The 14,167-nt window shown below is 44.8% G+C and overlaps 2 protein-coding genes across 2 annotated transcripts; one reads left to right on the top strand and one right to left on the bottom strand.

The window, feature by feature from the left end:
- The first annotated feature begins 271 nt into the window (after positions 1 to 271).
- On the top strand, positions 272 to 2,928 carry LOC128708759 (uncharacterized). The gene is made up of 4 exons (XM_053803739.1): positions 272 to 499; positions 1,897 to 2,502; positions 2,567 to 2,731; positions 2,815 to 2,928. Exons 1-4 carry the CDS (start codon positions 272 to 274, stop codon positions 2,926 to 2,928), a joined length of 1,113 nt encoding a protein of 370 aa, XP_053659714.1.
- Positions 2,929 to 3,714: 786 nt separating this feature from the next.
- On the bottom strand, positions 3,715 to 7,581 carry LOC128710012 (trehalase). The gene is made up of 5 exons (XM_053805052.1): positions 7,294 to 7,581; positions 6,113 to 7,225; positions 5,923 to 6,046; positions 4,361 to 4,475; positions 3,715 to 3,742 (listed from the first exon to the last, which is right to left on the bottom strand). The coding sequence occupies exons 1-5, from the start codon at positions 7,564 to 7,566 to the stop codon at positions 3,715 to 3,717; spliced, it is 1,653 nt and encodes a 550-aa protein (XP_053661027.1). The 5' UTR covers positions 7,567 to 7,581.
- Positions 7,582 to 14,167: the final 6,586 nt, after the last annotated feature.

Raw genomic sequence — 14,167 nt, 5'->3', positions numbered from 1 at the left:
TTCGACGGGAGGGCGAAATTGGGACAAGAATCCCGGCGGGCTGTTGTGTTGGTGTTTCACCTGAGCTGCGTTTCTACCGGGCGCGGTGTTTATGAATTGTGTATTCGTGAATTTCCGTGTTCGCGTACCAAGCGACCCCCTTCGTGGTGTGATTTATTCTGCTAACCCCCTCGGGCTGCTAGAGTTTGGTGAGTGAACGTGGCAAAAGTGTGTAAACAACTGCGTCAAATCGACATTTGCGACCGAGATACGAAGCGTGAACCACCGTTCCATGTGCACGCTTGCCACCTCGGTGACGACTCCGGGCCTGGGCGCTGGACGGATGGGGCTGGATGCGATCCAACCGCGACAGGGCAGCACGGAAAGTGCGGCCAGCGGTGATTCGGACGGTGGTGGAGGGGGCGTTTACGATTCGCCGGTCTGTACAGCGGCGGCAACTGCTGCGCTACAGTGGTACTATCTGGCGAACTTGGACGCACATTCGAGCGAATCATTGCAGGTAAGAATGGCGCTATCACTTAGCAATAGAATACTATTAACTCTTAGAAGATCTTAGAAGTGATCATGCCACAATTGTTCAATTCCAATATCCAATGTACAACTAGTGATTCTTGATCAGTAACCACTTCTTTTTGGCTTAAGGGACTTAATTCTTCGAGGTTCTACTTAGATTAAGTCTAGTGATTCTAAAACAATGGATGTGTGGCGACCAGAGCGTCGCAAATAGCCAAGACACAAAATAGCGCCACCTAGGCAAAAAAGAGGGTACTAAACAAATTGCTAGTTGGGAAGTTTTGCCTGGACAAGACGAATACAATGAGTTCTTTGTTCCGAGGTAAAACCCAAACTAGACAACCGACAACAAGGCTAGAACAATAAGATCCTTGTTTGTAGGAGAGGAACGAAGGAATACTCGAACAAACGAAAAACAGACAGGATCAAACACGAAAGGAGACAGGAAAGTTCGAGACATGGTCAGCACAATATAAAAGCGGTGGCATGTCCGAACGAAAAGTTAGTTATCGCTCCGATCTCCGACGAGGAAGACCTTCTGCGAGTTATCGCTCCGATCTCCGACGAGGAAGACCTTCTGCGAGTTATCGCTCCGATCTCCGACGAGGAAGACCTTCTGCGAGTAATCGCTCCGATATTCGACAAGAAAATCCTTCAGCCAGTAAACGAGTAGTAGGGAAGCAAAGTTGTCTGGGACCTAACTCCCAGTAGTTGGAAAGAAGAATAAAAATAGGACCCAACTTCGGTTGGACAGCTCCTAAAGATGCAATGAGCAAATAAATTAGGAAACTTTATCAAAAACCAACGAAATGGACGAGTTGAAGCTGACGATTTCAGTTCGTCATGCTCAAACATACTGCTGAGCACAGTCACTTGTGTGCGATACTAATACGTTACTTGTAGCTTATTGTAGATCATCTTAAGTCAACCATCCAACCATAGACCATTAAGTCAAAGAAAATCAGAAAAGGCAGACCTTAGACCTCCGGAGGTTGTTGTGCCGATAAATGCGAGCGTAATGGCAGTATTCCTTTTAGACTTCGCGATATACTAGAGGTGCTTGTCATATAGCCAATAGTGGATCAAGCCCCTAGACCTAGACCTAGACGAATTGATAAAGTGAGCCCCTTATTTCGGAAAGGTTTAGGTTGAGGTATATCGGAAGAAGCGGGGAGATCGTCGACCAAAAAATCCTTTGGAAATGAACAGACTTCTAACTTCTGTAGTGGCAGATCTGCTATCACCTTCAATTGCTGTTACCTCCGAGAAAGATAGTCTTCTAATTTTGGGAAAAAAGCTGCTCGTTTTCAGGATTTTGATTAAAATCATTCATTTACGCTTACCCACAAATATTAACCATACACAAACGCTATGTTATTTTAGAGCTCGAAGCTGTTCTCTCCTGCCTATTGGACCGGATCTGATACATTCGCTCCATCCTCACTGTCCAACGATGCGTTTAAAAGCGATCGGGATCAAAGGGACGACTGTGACTCACCGCTGCTTGCCGAAGAACTCGCGGAACTGTGCGACCAGTTCGACGATCTGGGTCTCTTCGAGTTAACCTCCAGAGCTCGCCCGAATCAGCTGGAGGTGGATCCCCATTTTGCGGGATACGGCAGAACTTCCCTGGGCGCAACGCTGAAAGGGCTTGGTGGTTACGGTAGAAGCATTTCGCCTAACGCTTCGATCCATCAACATCATCATCATCACCACCATCATCATGTGAAGCACCAACAGCAGCATCACCACGAGTTGCCATTGACAAGACCACAGCATCAGCAGCACGCCTATCACCATCAACCACTGCCGCTAACGAGCCACCATTACCCACCCACGTACGGAGGACATCAGCCGTTGCCGTTACATAATGGAGCCACGGAGCACCATCTGCAGAATGGGAACCAGAAGTACGGCAAGGTGCCGCCGGCCAACTATCTCTGCCATTTGTGCTTCAAGAAGGGTCACTACATCAGAGATTGCCCACAGGTGAGTGTGACGGGGGTTCGGAGTGAAGATGTTAGCTCTAGCTACCGGTCCTTGATATCTGCAGGCACGCCCGAAAGCCGAAGGGAAAACACCGTACCAGGGTAAGAAGCGCTGCTTCGGCGAGTACAAGTGTCCCAAGTGCAAGCGAAAGTGGATGTCGGGCAATTCGTGGGCAAACCACGGCCAGGAGTGCATCAAGTGCCACATCAACGTCTATCCACACAAGCAGGTACGTACTGGACGCTGAGTATCGTCTCAAGTTCGCGCCAATTTTAATCATGCTCACCGCGAAATTTGGGTCCGATTTTACAGCGCCCGCTGGAGAAACCGGACGGTCTGGATGTGTCGGACCAGTCGAAAGTCCATCCGCAGATGCTGTGCGAAAAGTGCAAAACGTTGGGTTACTACTGCCGAAGAATCCAGTGACCATTTCGTTCCGCGTGCCCGCGTAGAACACGTGCCCTATCTCACGGCGAGCGGAGACAGGAGTACAGAGAGGCGGCTTTTTTGATACAATTTTTTTACCCTAACATAGTTGCAAATAGTTTTACAGGGCAGGTTAAACTGCTTCCATCTACTTCCCGAACATATGCATACACGAGCACTCGAACCGAATTCCAAATATCTGTATATAATGGGCTGGTGAGAGCTGGTGTGTGGCAACTGTGCCATTTGTTTTTGCAGCATCACGCCACGCAACGCTCAAACTAATTCGAAAAAAGAAACAACAATCCGAATCCAATTCGAAACACTTGCCCATTTTCGTCCCACGCACTGTTGCACCGTGCACGGAGACGGGAATGGGTAAGATTTGCAAGCATAATTTGTATTATTTTATCGTAAATCCTCGAAACAAAAAGTAACAAAACTGTCAGCGAACTGGTTTTGGTTTTAAAGAAAAAAGAAACTTCTCGATCTTATACATTGTGTACAATTTGGTATGAACAAAAACAAAAGATGATAATAATGCGCAGCATTATAAGCGTTTTTCTTTTGGCAAAACACGAACGAAAAGCATTCGTTTTCAATAAAGAAATCGATAAAATACGATGTACACGCACATTTAATGCGGCATCCGAAATGCTTGTGATATCATTACGTTATGGTTTTTAAAATAAAACCTATAAAGAATTTCAATTACACATTTATTTGATAGAAATACGACCACAACCAACGCTTCTTCGTTGACGCCATGATATACTGCGGGGTGGTTCATCGACCGAAAAACCTTCGGAATATGCTGTGTGGTTGGAAAATTTAAAGCAAACAGATAAAACCGTCCAGGGAAATAAGAGAAGGAAAATTATTATTTAATAATATGTTCTTTCGACGGTGTGGAACAAATCGATGAACTAATGTTTAACGTTATGTTTGCCTTCATTCGTTTTTAAGTCCATGCATAATACGGGGTGGTAATCAACAGATGATAAGCGTGTTGATCGATCAAACAAAAAACGCATTTCGTTTATCCTGCAACACGTTATGCGATCGTTGTTGTAATTAATACTTGTAGCTTTGTACCACACAAACAATACAAAAGAAGGTTATAGATTGTTTCTGTTGAGAGGAATGATTAGTAAGAATATTGGGTGGTGGGGAATGTAGTTTTTCTTTCATTTACGGTTGTCCTTTGATTATCACATATTAAGCGGCAAGGAAAGCAACACGCGTTGAGACACAAATTCAATGCGTGATCTGCCGGTGCCGGCTCGTGCGGTTAATAATGAACAGTGTGTTTCACAGCGGACACGGATCAGCATCGACGATTAAGCTGCAAATTGGAAGGATAAGAAATATTAGTTCGAGCGACAACTTGTAAAGCCTCACACTGTTCCGTACAACGATCAACTTACCTCACCCGAACACGCCAACGAAGAATGCTATAATGGTGGCAATAATACCGGTATTGATGGAGTATGCTACCAGCGCACCGTTTCCATTTCCATCGTCATTCGGATTCACTTCGCCATCCACTGAAGTAAGTAAAGGGTAAAACAATAGCTTAGATACAATTCTACATTCACCTTCCTCAGCGTTTGTTATGCATGCATGAAAACCACTACTACCAAAGCTAATGCAACATAATGAGCGTGAAAAAGGGTAACACTTACACACATTTCCATGGTGAGTTTTTTTTATCGTGCGGCGTGTAAAGATGGTGAGCAAAATTTAGAACATCACTTTAGAAGAAGAGCCAATAGTTTTTTACAGAGTGCGAAGAAACGGTACAGATGATGGACGGTAGATACCTTCGATGATGCAGAAGGAAGTTTGGACGTACACAGATGGATGTTTTCGGTGCTTTGTTTTGCCATTTTGACTCGCTGCGATATTAATCATACAACCAATTCACTGAAATCTTCCGCACGAAACTACTGCGAGTTGCAATTTTAGTTTGCGCATTTTTATTTCGTAGCAATACTGCACTCCCCTGTTTTGGATGATTTGCTTGCAAAATGTTTGACATCCGTAAATTCTATTCTACTCTGAGCAAACTACAGCTAACCTGTCGTTCATTCGTTGTCTGTTTGTGCCAGAAAAGGGAAAGGTTGTTAAAAATGTCTCAAAATACGGATCATTTCCGTCGGATTGCTTTAGATTCTTGTTAAAATTGATTCCAATTTCCGTCCTAACTATCACATCTGCTTCTAAAACATTATTCTATCTCGGGCGTTGGACCTGTGCATTGCATTATTTGTTTGCCCTTCTTACGAGCAGTAGCACAGAGAAACCTGACTACCACGTTCTGCTAGAGCTTGTAATGAGACTCGCACGTTAATCTTCCACTCGCTATGTAACGGAATTCTAACACTCGTGCTCGCAGGGATCAACATATACATAAAATTGAAAGGTATACAATGTTCGCGTTCAATCACACTAAGCGATACAAGTGTTGTCAAATAAATACGCCATTATTGTCACTTAGAGGCCACTCCACACGGACGTAAAACAGCCATCCTGAGGGTAAGTTAACAGGAGTGCCTGTTGTCGGCTATTTGCTTTGTACTAAACCCTAAATCTAACCTCGCGATCTACACTTTTGTTATTACTTTTTTAAACAAAACAAATAAAAAAACATAAATGGAAATCGATGCGTATGTTTTAAACGGACAGGAAACAAACATAAAAAATGCGAGTGTCATGAGTCGAATGAATCGCGCTTCTCCTTTCTCACAAAAGTGCACGTGGGTCAGCAAGAGAAAAACGAGATGACATTCTTATTGGAATGTCCTGCTCGTAAAATTTTCTTTTGAGATGGTGGATTATGATGTTGATGTGTGTTTTGTTTCGTTTTAAACTCTCTGACACACGTCGGGACCTTGGAGAAAGGGTGCAGGACACATACAACGGCACATGGTTGAAAATCGAAAGTAAGATAGAATGAAGGTTTTGGATGGACGCTTGTTCACTCTATCGCACCTGTCGTCAGTCTGTCGCCGTACTTGTTCATCAGATCCATTGCGGCACCGTTCGTCCAGCCGAACCCGGTCTGCACGTCGTACTCACCTCCACTGCCATGTCCACCTAGCTCTTGTGCATCGTACTGAAAAAGGAAAAGTAGAAAGTAAAAATCGAACAATCAGCAACAAATCCATCTCCCCTCACTCACCTTCTCGAACATGGCCTTCGTTTTGTTGAAGGTGAGATAATTCCCCCGAACCCAACGTTGTGCCCACCGGAAGGCAAGCTCCTTCGCGTCCGCGTTGTCGAGCGAATCCAGCCCCATCACGAGCATATGCTGCATCGGGGCCCACACGTTCGGGAAGTCCCACTGTTCGTTGGTGTTCTGCAGCGTGTTCGGCACACCGCCCGGATAGCGATCGAGCTGCAACCGATCAATGTAGTCAAGTACGCGCTTCGGCAGATTCTTATCCGCCCGATCGTAACATCCAACCCACAGCGGCGACAGATTCGTCGGTGTGAAGTATTTGCGCAGCTTCTTGTTGATCAGATCGTAATCGAACCAGGCACCTTCCTGCTCATCCCACAGCACCGCATTGATCGCTTTCTTCAGCTCTTCCGCCTTGGCGAGATATTCTTCCTTTTTCGCGATCGAGTTGATATCGTTACGATAACCGTAGAACTCTGCGATGACCAGTGCATTCCAGTACAGGATTGCGTTAAGCTCGACCGCTACGATTGAGCGGCACTTGAGATCGGTTAAGTTGCCCGCGTTGGTACCGTCCTTGATGAACCAACGGCTCGAGAAATCCATACCACTTTCGGCGGCAGCCTTCAGCTCACAGTAGTAGTCCTGTTTGTCCTCTTCCCGCTCGAAGATGGCAGCACTGAGCACATCCTCCCGGTACGATTCTGGCCGCGGTCCGCTCGATTTATACCCGTACGTCGCGAGTTGATGGTTGTTCACCTCCGTCACGTAGTTGTTCATGAAGAACTGGAACTCGCGTTCGAGTATCTCCACACTATCCATCGCAAACTTGGTGTCGTTGGTGGCTTCGACGTACGCCTTGAACATGCCGCACAGTAGCGGTGGCTGCGAACGCATACTGTAGTAGATGCGACCACCGTTCGGAATGAAACCATAACGCTGGATGATCGACAGGAAGTTCTCCAGCATGCCCTTGGTGGTGGTGTACATTTCGGACAACAGCAGTCCCTTCACGATCCAGTACGAGTCCCAGTAGTAGAACTCCCGGAATCGACCACCCGGGACGATTACCGGATTATCCACATGGATGATGGAGTACAGATCGGGATTGAGCTGAAGATGCAGAAAAAACAATTAGCTACCTTTTGCAAAATATCCACCAAAAAAACCATCACGCTTACCGCAACATCCGTCGTCATTTTGCGACCGAGCTCATGCCAAATCTTGTTCAGCTCGGTGGCAAATTCGCGCAAATCGGCATCCTTGATGCGGTCGAGGAATTTCGGCTTGGCGGTCCAATCGTCCGGTGTCCATACCTCGAACTCCGCACCCGGTTTGTCAAAGTTCAGCTCCACCCACTCCCGCAGCTTATCCTTCGACGGGCTGTTGTTCTGGGCGGCCATAAACTCGTGAAACGAATCGAGCGTATCGTTCGGCGACTGGCGCATCTTCATGTCCACAAACGTCTTCGAATCCGGATAGATTTCGCTCATCTGCACCGTCTTCAGCAGATCTCCATGACAGTAAATTTCACTGTACGGCGAAGGGAAAGAACGGAGAAAGATGATTATTGGGGACATTCGGTGTATGAAATTCGATGATTTTTTATCTGCTTCGAATATAGTTGAATATGGAGTGTTAAATTTAATGACAGAAGAATTGCAGCTGCGTTGTATTTACAGCCACGGTTGCTAAGATTCTGTTCCTGTTCGTGTGATGCTGTCAAACATGAGATCCAACGCCTCCCATTCCCATCGCGACAACGTGACGGCACACTTATGGGGCTTCCATGTTTATTTTCGATCACTTTCATTACTCTCCACAGCGCATAGATAAGCAATACTGCTGTAGTAAATATATTCCCAACTCGCCTAATGTCTATATAAACGTGTTCGTTTATATGCTCCCTTGCCGGTTGATGCGGCACGGAAGCGTTACTTTGTTTTTACACCACTTATTAACCATTTTCATTTAGTTTACAGATAGAAAAAAGCTCGGCACTACCGGAAGCTATTTGATGGTATTTCGCACACCCGCAGGCCCAACACTCAGGAACAATGGAAATTCATTTCATCCCATGACTTAACAATTTCCTGACCACACGAACGGGGCGAAAGAGTTGGTGGGGGGGTTAAGTGCTTTATTTTTAAAAGAAGTTGTTGATGTTGTGCATCACAAAATCACCCCATATAGCCCACACAACGTGGAGTGGAATTTTGTGGAATGCACTGGAATGATGTCGTAATTAATAGTAGAATAAATATCAAGAATGTTCCTTCCATTCCAGAGGAACGTTACAAAGTGGCAAATAATTATGTTTCACTGTTGCGTCAAAAGAAACACATTACATCAGATGTCAAATATGAATATCAATGGCGCTAGAAGTTCTATTTTCAAAGCTTTTCAACTTGCATTCATGGTAGTTTAAACCTCGTTAAATGGGCCCAATTATTCGGCTGTAGCTCTAACGATAACACGTCTTTCTATTTAAATGCGTAAGCGCAATTATTGAACTGATGTTGCTTTGTGCATAGACTGTGGTGTTAACACCTTCATTACCTATTCAAGCATAAATCGTCACCCGCTTCGTGTTTCAATATTTGCATCTTTAATTTTCTGGCTCGTGCGTTCGTTGCGAAATACGTGCTAAACTAGCACGGAACCCGCCACTGTGTTTAAAAGCTAAAAAGAATTCTGGATCGTTTTCCTCACTGGTTCTAAGAAAACTATGTCTATACACTAACGATCTTACCTCTTGCAAGAAGGCTCGAGTGCTTCTAGCTGCCGATTGTCGACAATGTAGGGCACTTCCTTTGCTACAAGGGCCGCTGCCCGTACAGTGGCCGGAACGGCCAGCAACCAACAGGTCGCAACTATCACAATTCCCAGCGGACATGACCGCCTTCGTTTGCCCACTGGTTGCCGCGTTTGTAACATCACTACAATTATATGCTAGAGCCGTTTAGGACACTACACTACCGGGAGGTTTTGGTTTTGGTGTATGGAGTCTATCACGTGGAGTCTACGGTGACCTTAACATAGACCTAAAGAAGTCAACAAATAAGTGGAGACGTATTTGGAAACCAACACTACATCCCAACAGCCAGTGCCAAGAACAGTGCCGCGGATGAAGGAGTAGAACACAATGCAACGGGGTTTTGTACACATTTGACACCGCGCGAAGCACGACCGACCGCAGCCTTCGGGTGGACTTTCCGGGCCAGCTTTTGCTTCCGTGACTGCGATCTATATGCACGTCGATGTCTTTTACCCCCAGCCGCAAACAAGTAGCGTCCTCCACGATAGACTTGGGAAGTCCCTCCGTTAGGGGGACTACTGCAAGGGAATCATACCATCTACCTAACGTAATCGACCTTAAAAAGTCCAGATATGCATGAGGAATCACAGGTGGAAACGGAAAGCAAACCATTGCGGACGCACTGAACAGGATTTTGTGGGAAGTTTGGTATAATCTGCTGTGGCGGCAGAGAACGGGTTCCGGACAAACTGACTAAAATAACCCCACCGGTCGCAGACGCTCGGTAGCCGAGTGGATGGGAATTTCGCCAATCCATGCAGAAATGGTTAAAGCCGCACAACTAATGCAATCGGGAAATCCCAAACTAATGTGCTTTAAATTTAATTACACAACTGATCATGGGGTATAAAAATAGATAAATACATTATACGCGAACCTGTATAATCACTACTACCGCAATTTGTGTTGAAGAGTTAATCAATCATAATGATTTTAGAGCTATTCATAGCAGTAACACGACATTATCACCCTATTATAACGTTAGAAAACAATGGAACAAGCTAATTCCGCTTGATGGAACATAATAAGCCGAGCGGGGTCTCGCCATCAGCGGCACGTTAGCATTACAATCTATAATGCCCCACAATCAATTCACAGCTGATAAAGTCAAACAGGGCCGAAAAATTGTCACGCTGTGTTGGTAAGGGGCAAACGAAGCGTTACTGAACTCAGATGGCCATTATCTAACGCTTGCTGACTGTCGAAGGCAGGCAATTTGCAAAGTTAAACCAGGAACAATGATGAGCAGCAGCCCGATAAATGGGATGGGATCCATTCTATTCTGTGGCCAAAACATGCACGATGCAGGAAAAAGAGTTTGAAATTGTCACTCAGTTTTGCTTACCGATTGCCAATTTTAACGGAAGAGCTACTACCGGAAGTGGTATTGCTTTGGCTTTGTTAAAGGGACAAAATGGATGTCGGCGGACGAAGAATCACAATCCAGTTACAACGGTTTCCACGTGGGTAAATTAAGATAGAAAATAAAGATAGTATTGTTGATTAGAATAAATATTATCGATAGATAAACAAACAATTGAACTAAGTTTCGAGTGGCAATGTAACGATTCTGTGAGTAGATATAAGGGCATAACTGAGGTCGATACGGTTTGGTCGGAAAGTGGTGGCTTTAATAAATAACACATTGTGTACATTTCACCCGCAATTTGACACAAGGCCAAAAGCGATATGGACAACCATTTGGACGGCTGTTCTTGGCACTGGGCAGAAGGTGGTAATGGCAAACTATCATAAAAAATATGTTTCCGTCTTTTTTTTTTTGTTTGGTATAAATAAGAAATATCGTTCAACAAACAGAGCTATACAGTAAAAATAACTTTCATTTGCGTCTTTCGTTCCCAACGACCGGCGGGCACATAATTCACTTCGCTCCCGATTGAATGCTTAATGCGCATTTCACTTAAAAAACACTAATTCGTCACTATATCCGCACTATTTAGTAGAAGGGGGAAATGTGTAATGAACTAATATCAGCTTCTGGACATTACGAAATGCACTTAAAACGCCCCTATTACTATCGCAATACAGTGGATAAAGTTACATCTAATGCACTGTGGCGTCAAAGCTTTTCAGACTAATTCGCGAGGAGATGACTAAGAAATAACACACTTCTTCTCTAGATAACCGTCAGCCTGGTCCCGTTGGTGATAAGGCGCTGTTTGTATTACATTAGACGACAAATTGGATCACAGCAGCTGGAGAGAGCTGTATGAAAATAAGCAGATGATGGTTCACAATAACACTGAGTTGGATATTGGGCTCACTCGCTGCCACTAAGAGATTCCAAGCTCCCAGCTGAGGATCCTCGTTCTTATTAAAAAGAAGGACTCACAAACACTACCCACGCAAAACGCACACACAAGCGGGATTTATCTCGGACGGATACGGGAGATCGACACCGCACGAAGAGAGATGTTCTCAGACGCGCGATCCGTACGTAAATGAATTTGGTAAAATTGGCACCGAACCGTTTTATAAAGATACGACCACCGCGTTGGAAACACACCTTCGCGATTCCTCGTTTGCGAATCAAGCCGATACGCAGCGTACGAACGGACGGGATCTACTAACGACACTGTCTAACGCTTCGACCCGGTGCGGTGTTTGGTGTGGAATATAAGACGGATAGCGAAACCGTTGCGCTGGTAATGGTGGAGACCTGGACGTTGAAACATCCGAGCAAGTGACAGAGTAGCCGACACTTCGACACTTTTGTCTATGCTGATGACGTTGTCGGCACCCCGATTAAGTAGATAGAAGGGTGTGTTAGTGGACACACATGTCGGTGCGACTACCGACTGATTGCGGTTTTATATTAGTACGCTTGGTCAATTATTGTTATCTTTGTCACCGCACCGCCTCTATCTAACTGGTGGAACGGTGGAGGAAGTGTGTAGACGCGTTTGGGTGCAAATAAAAGCAATTCTAGTTCCAGCCAGTTTACTGCACACTTGTACACACAATCCCGTTTCCCGGCACGTAATGGTGGGAGAGCTGTGAAAAAGTGAAACGAGAGCTGTGGGCTGAAACGCTAATGGACTATTCAAAGGTGCCAAAGGTGTCTATTTTGCCACTATTTTGTTCCGCTAGAAAGCGTGGAGAACGTACAGTGTGCGAACCATTTTTATTATTATCAGTTGCAAAGAATGCTAAAATAGCACCTGATTGTAATCAACAGCACTTTGGTATCTGATTAATGGAACAATCACATTCTAAAGCTTGGTGGATGTCGTTACATTGCCAATGTTCTAACAACAATCTCAATACCTTTGGCAAAAATACTTTTACAGCCGGAAGTAGATCGATTACGCACATGTACTCTACTCTGCTGCCAGTAGAAGTTCTTGGCCTCGTGGTAGATAACAAAGAAGGCACTAAAATTAGGTCAACAGGTATAAGTTATCTAAAACGGGTTAATATTGAGGACAAGGTAAACTTTAAAAGTTTAATTCCTCATTAGCCTGCCCGGCGATGAGTTGAAAACCTTGATATGCCTTTCAGAGTGCTTGCGAGTTTGACAACCCTGTCGCGATTGTTTCAATAACATTTACATGAATTAATCAATAGAATTCACTATCAAACAGTTGCACACTTATTCTAAGCACACGTGCCACGCGTGTTGTAACGTTCAGTGCAATTCTCGCCGCTTTTGAAGCTGTCGTCGATCAACATTTTGCTTCATTATTATGCTCGTTTTGTGCAACCACCGAGAGAGCCTTCTGCTTTACAATGCCCTCGTCGTGTGCTGACGGTAGCGGTGTATGGTAATTAGCTCCGTTTGGCAATCGGCAGCTCAACCTTACCTCATCAACTCCCAGAGCGTGGGTTGCCGCAGTTTGACACTGACACTGCACGAGGTCCTTCGCTGCGTCCCGGTCGAGGCCAAGGTTCCCAGGCTGCCGCCAGTTGGACAAATAGCGGAACCTAAGACCGTGACGTCCCAGCGCAAACCGGGCCGACCTATCCGTAGCACAAGCAACGCCATATTTCTCCCGAAGAGATGAAGGCTTTCCGATCGACAATGTCACCAAAGCCAATTTTGTGTTGCACTTTGTGTATCTTTTCACTCTGCTAGCTTGCTGCCGGTGGTCGTGCATGACCACTTAGAACTTGAACTGTTCACAAACCAACCGTTCGTTATCAACTAACTGACTAAGTAAAGCGCGTATAAAACCAATTCTGTCTTTGGTTTCTGGTTTAATCACGTTCTTCTTAGTGCGCATGGAGTGACGTACACGTGAGCGCGTTTGTTTGTCTGCGTTCGATAGATTGCGGTGATAATTCACGATCGCAAATCGCACACATTCGTCTCGCAAGTGAATCGAGATCATCGATCGATCGTACACGTGCTTGGGCTAGAAGCAGAAATGTTTACACACCGTCGCTTCTCCCGACACAGGGGAAAGTCAATGTTCCAGTGAAGGCGTTCATCTACAACCTTGCCATCAATTATCATCTGCGGAACGACTATTTGGCGTCCTTATCATGCGCGGCATTCTACGCTCAATGACGCGAATGAGTCAAAATTCTTGTACGCACCCTAAAAAACAGATAAGATACGTCATTCAGGGTGAACCTATCTCTACTAGCAAAGCGTTGTGCCGTACCGCTCCCCATCGAACCGTTATTAAAGTTTAATCTCTCACAGAAACCTCTTACAGACGTTTAATAGAAAAACAACTTTTCAATGCATGTTTACTGAATTCTATCATTGTACTCACGACAACTGAGTGTTTTAGAGGACAATTTTAGTTTGATTATCGTTCTACTGCTTGTCTTGAGACAGTCGATTTTCAAGATCACGTTTTTTTATCTGGCACGAAGGCCAAGAACAAAGAGATAAAGGGTAGACAGGCGGACGACACGATACGAGGGTATTAAATAATTGCCATAAAAGCAATGCAATAAATTAAAAGAAAAACACACAGAACAGCCCAAAAGCTAATGCCTTAACCGACACGAGTTCAAGCATGACAAGCGAAACGTTTCTGTGCATATCATTTGGCGCCTTTTTATACGATGTTGAATTACTTTGTTTGTCCCTCTTCATCAGTTTAGTTTATCAACAAGTTTATCTTGTTGTGGCATTGGCGAATTGGTGTTTGCAAAACTAATGGGCAATTTTGTGAGATTTTTATTACCCTTGACGAAGGATGCTCGTGTCAGTCAGTGGAGTTGAGAGAGACATGAAAGTTAAAAAACAAACTATAAAACCT

The sequence above is a fragment of the Anopheles marshallii genome, chromosome 2, assembly GCF_943734725.1.
Source record: "Anopheles marshallii chromosome 2, idAnoMarsDA_429_01, whole genome shotgun sequence".
Taxonomy (NCBI): domain Eukaryota; kingdom Metazoa; phylum Arthropoda; class Insecta; order Diptera; family Culicidae; genus Anopheles; species Anopheles marshallii.
Note: the sequence above shows the minus strand (reverse complement) of the source record. Positions and strands in the feature narration are given on the sequence as shown.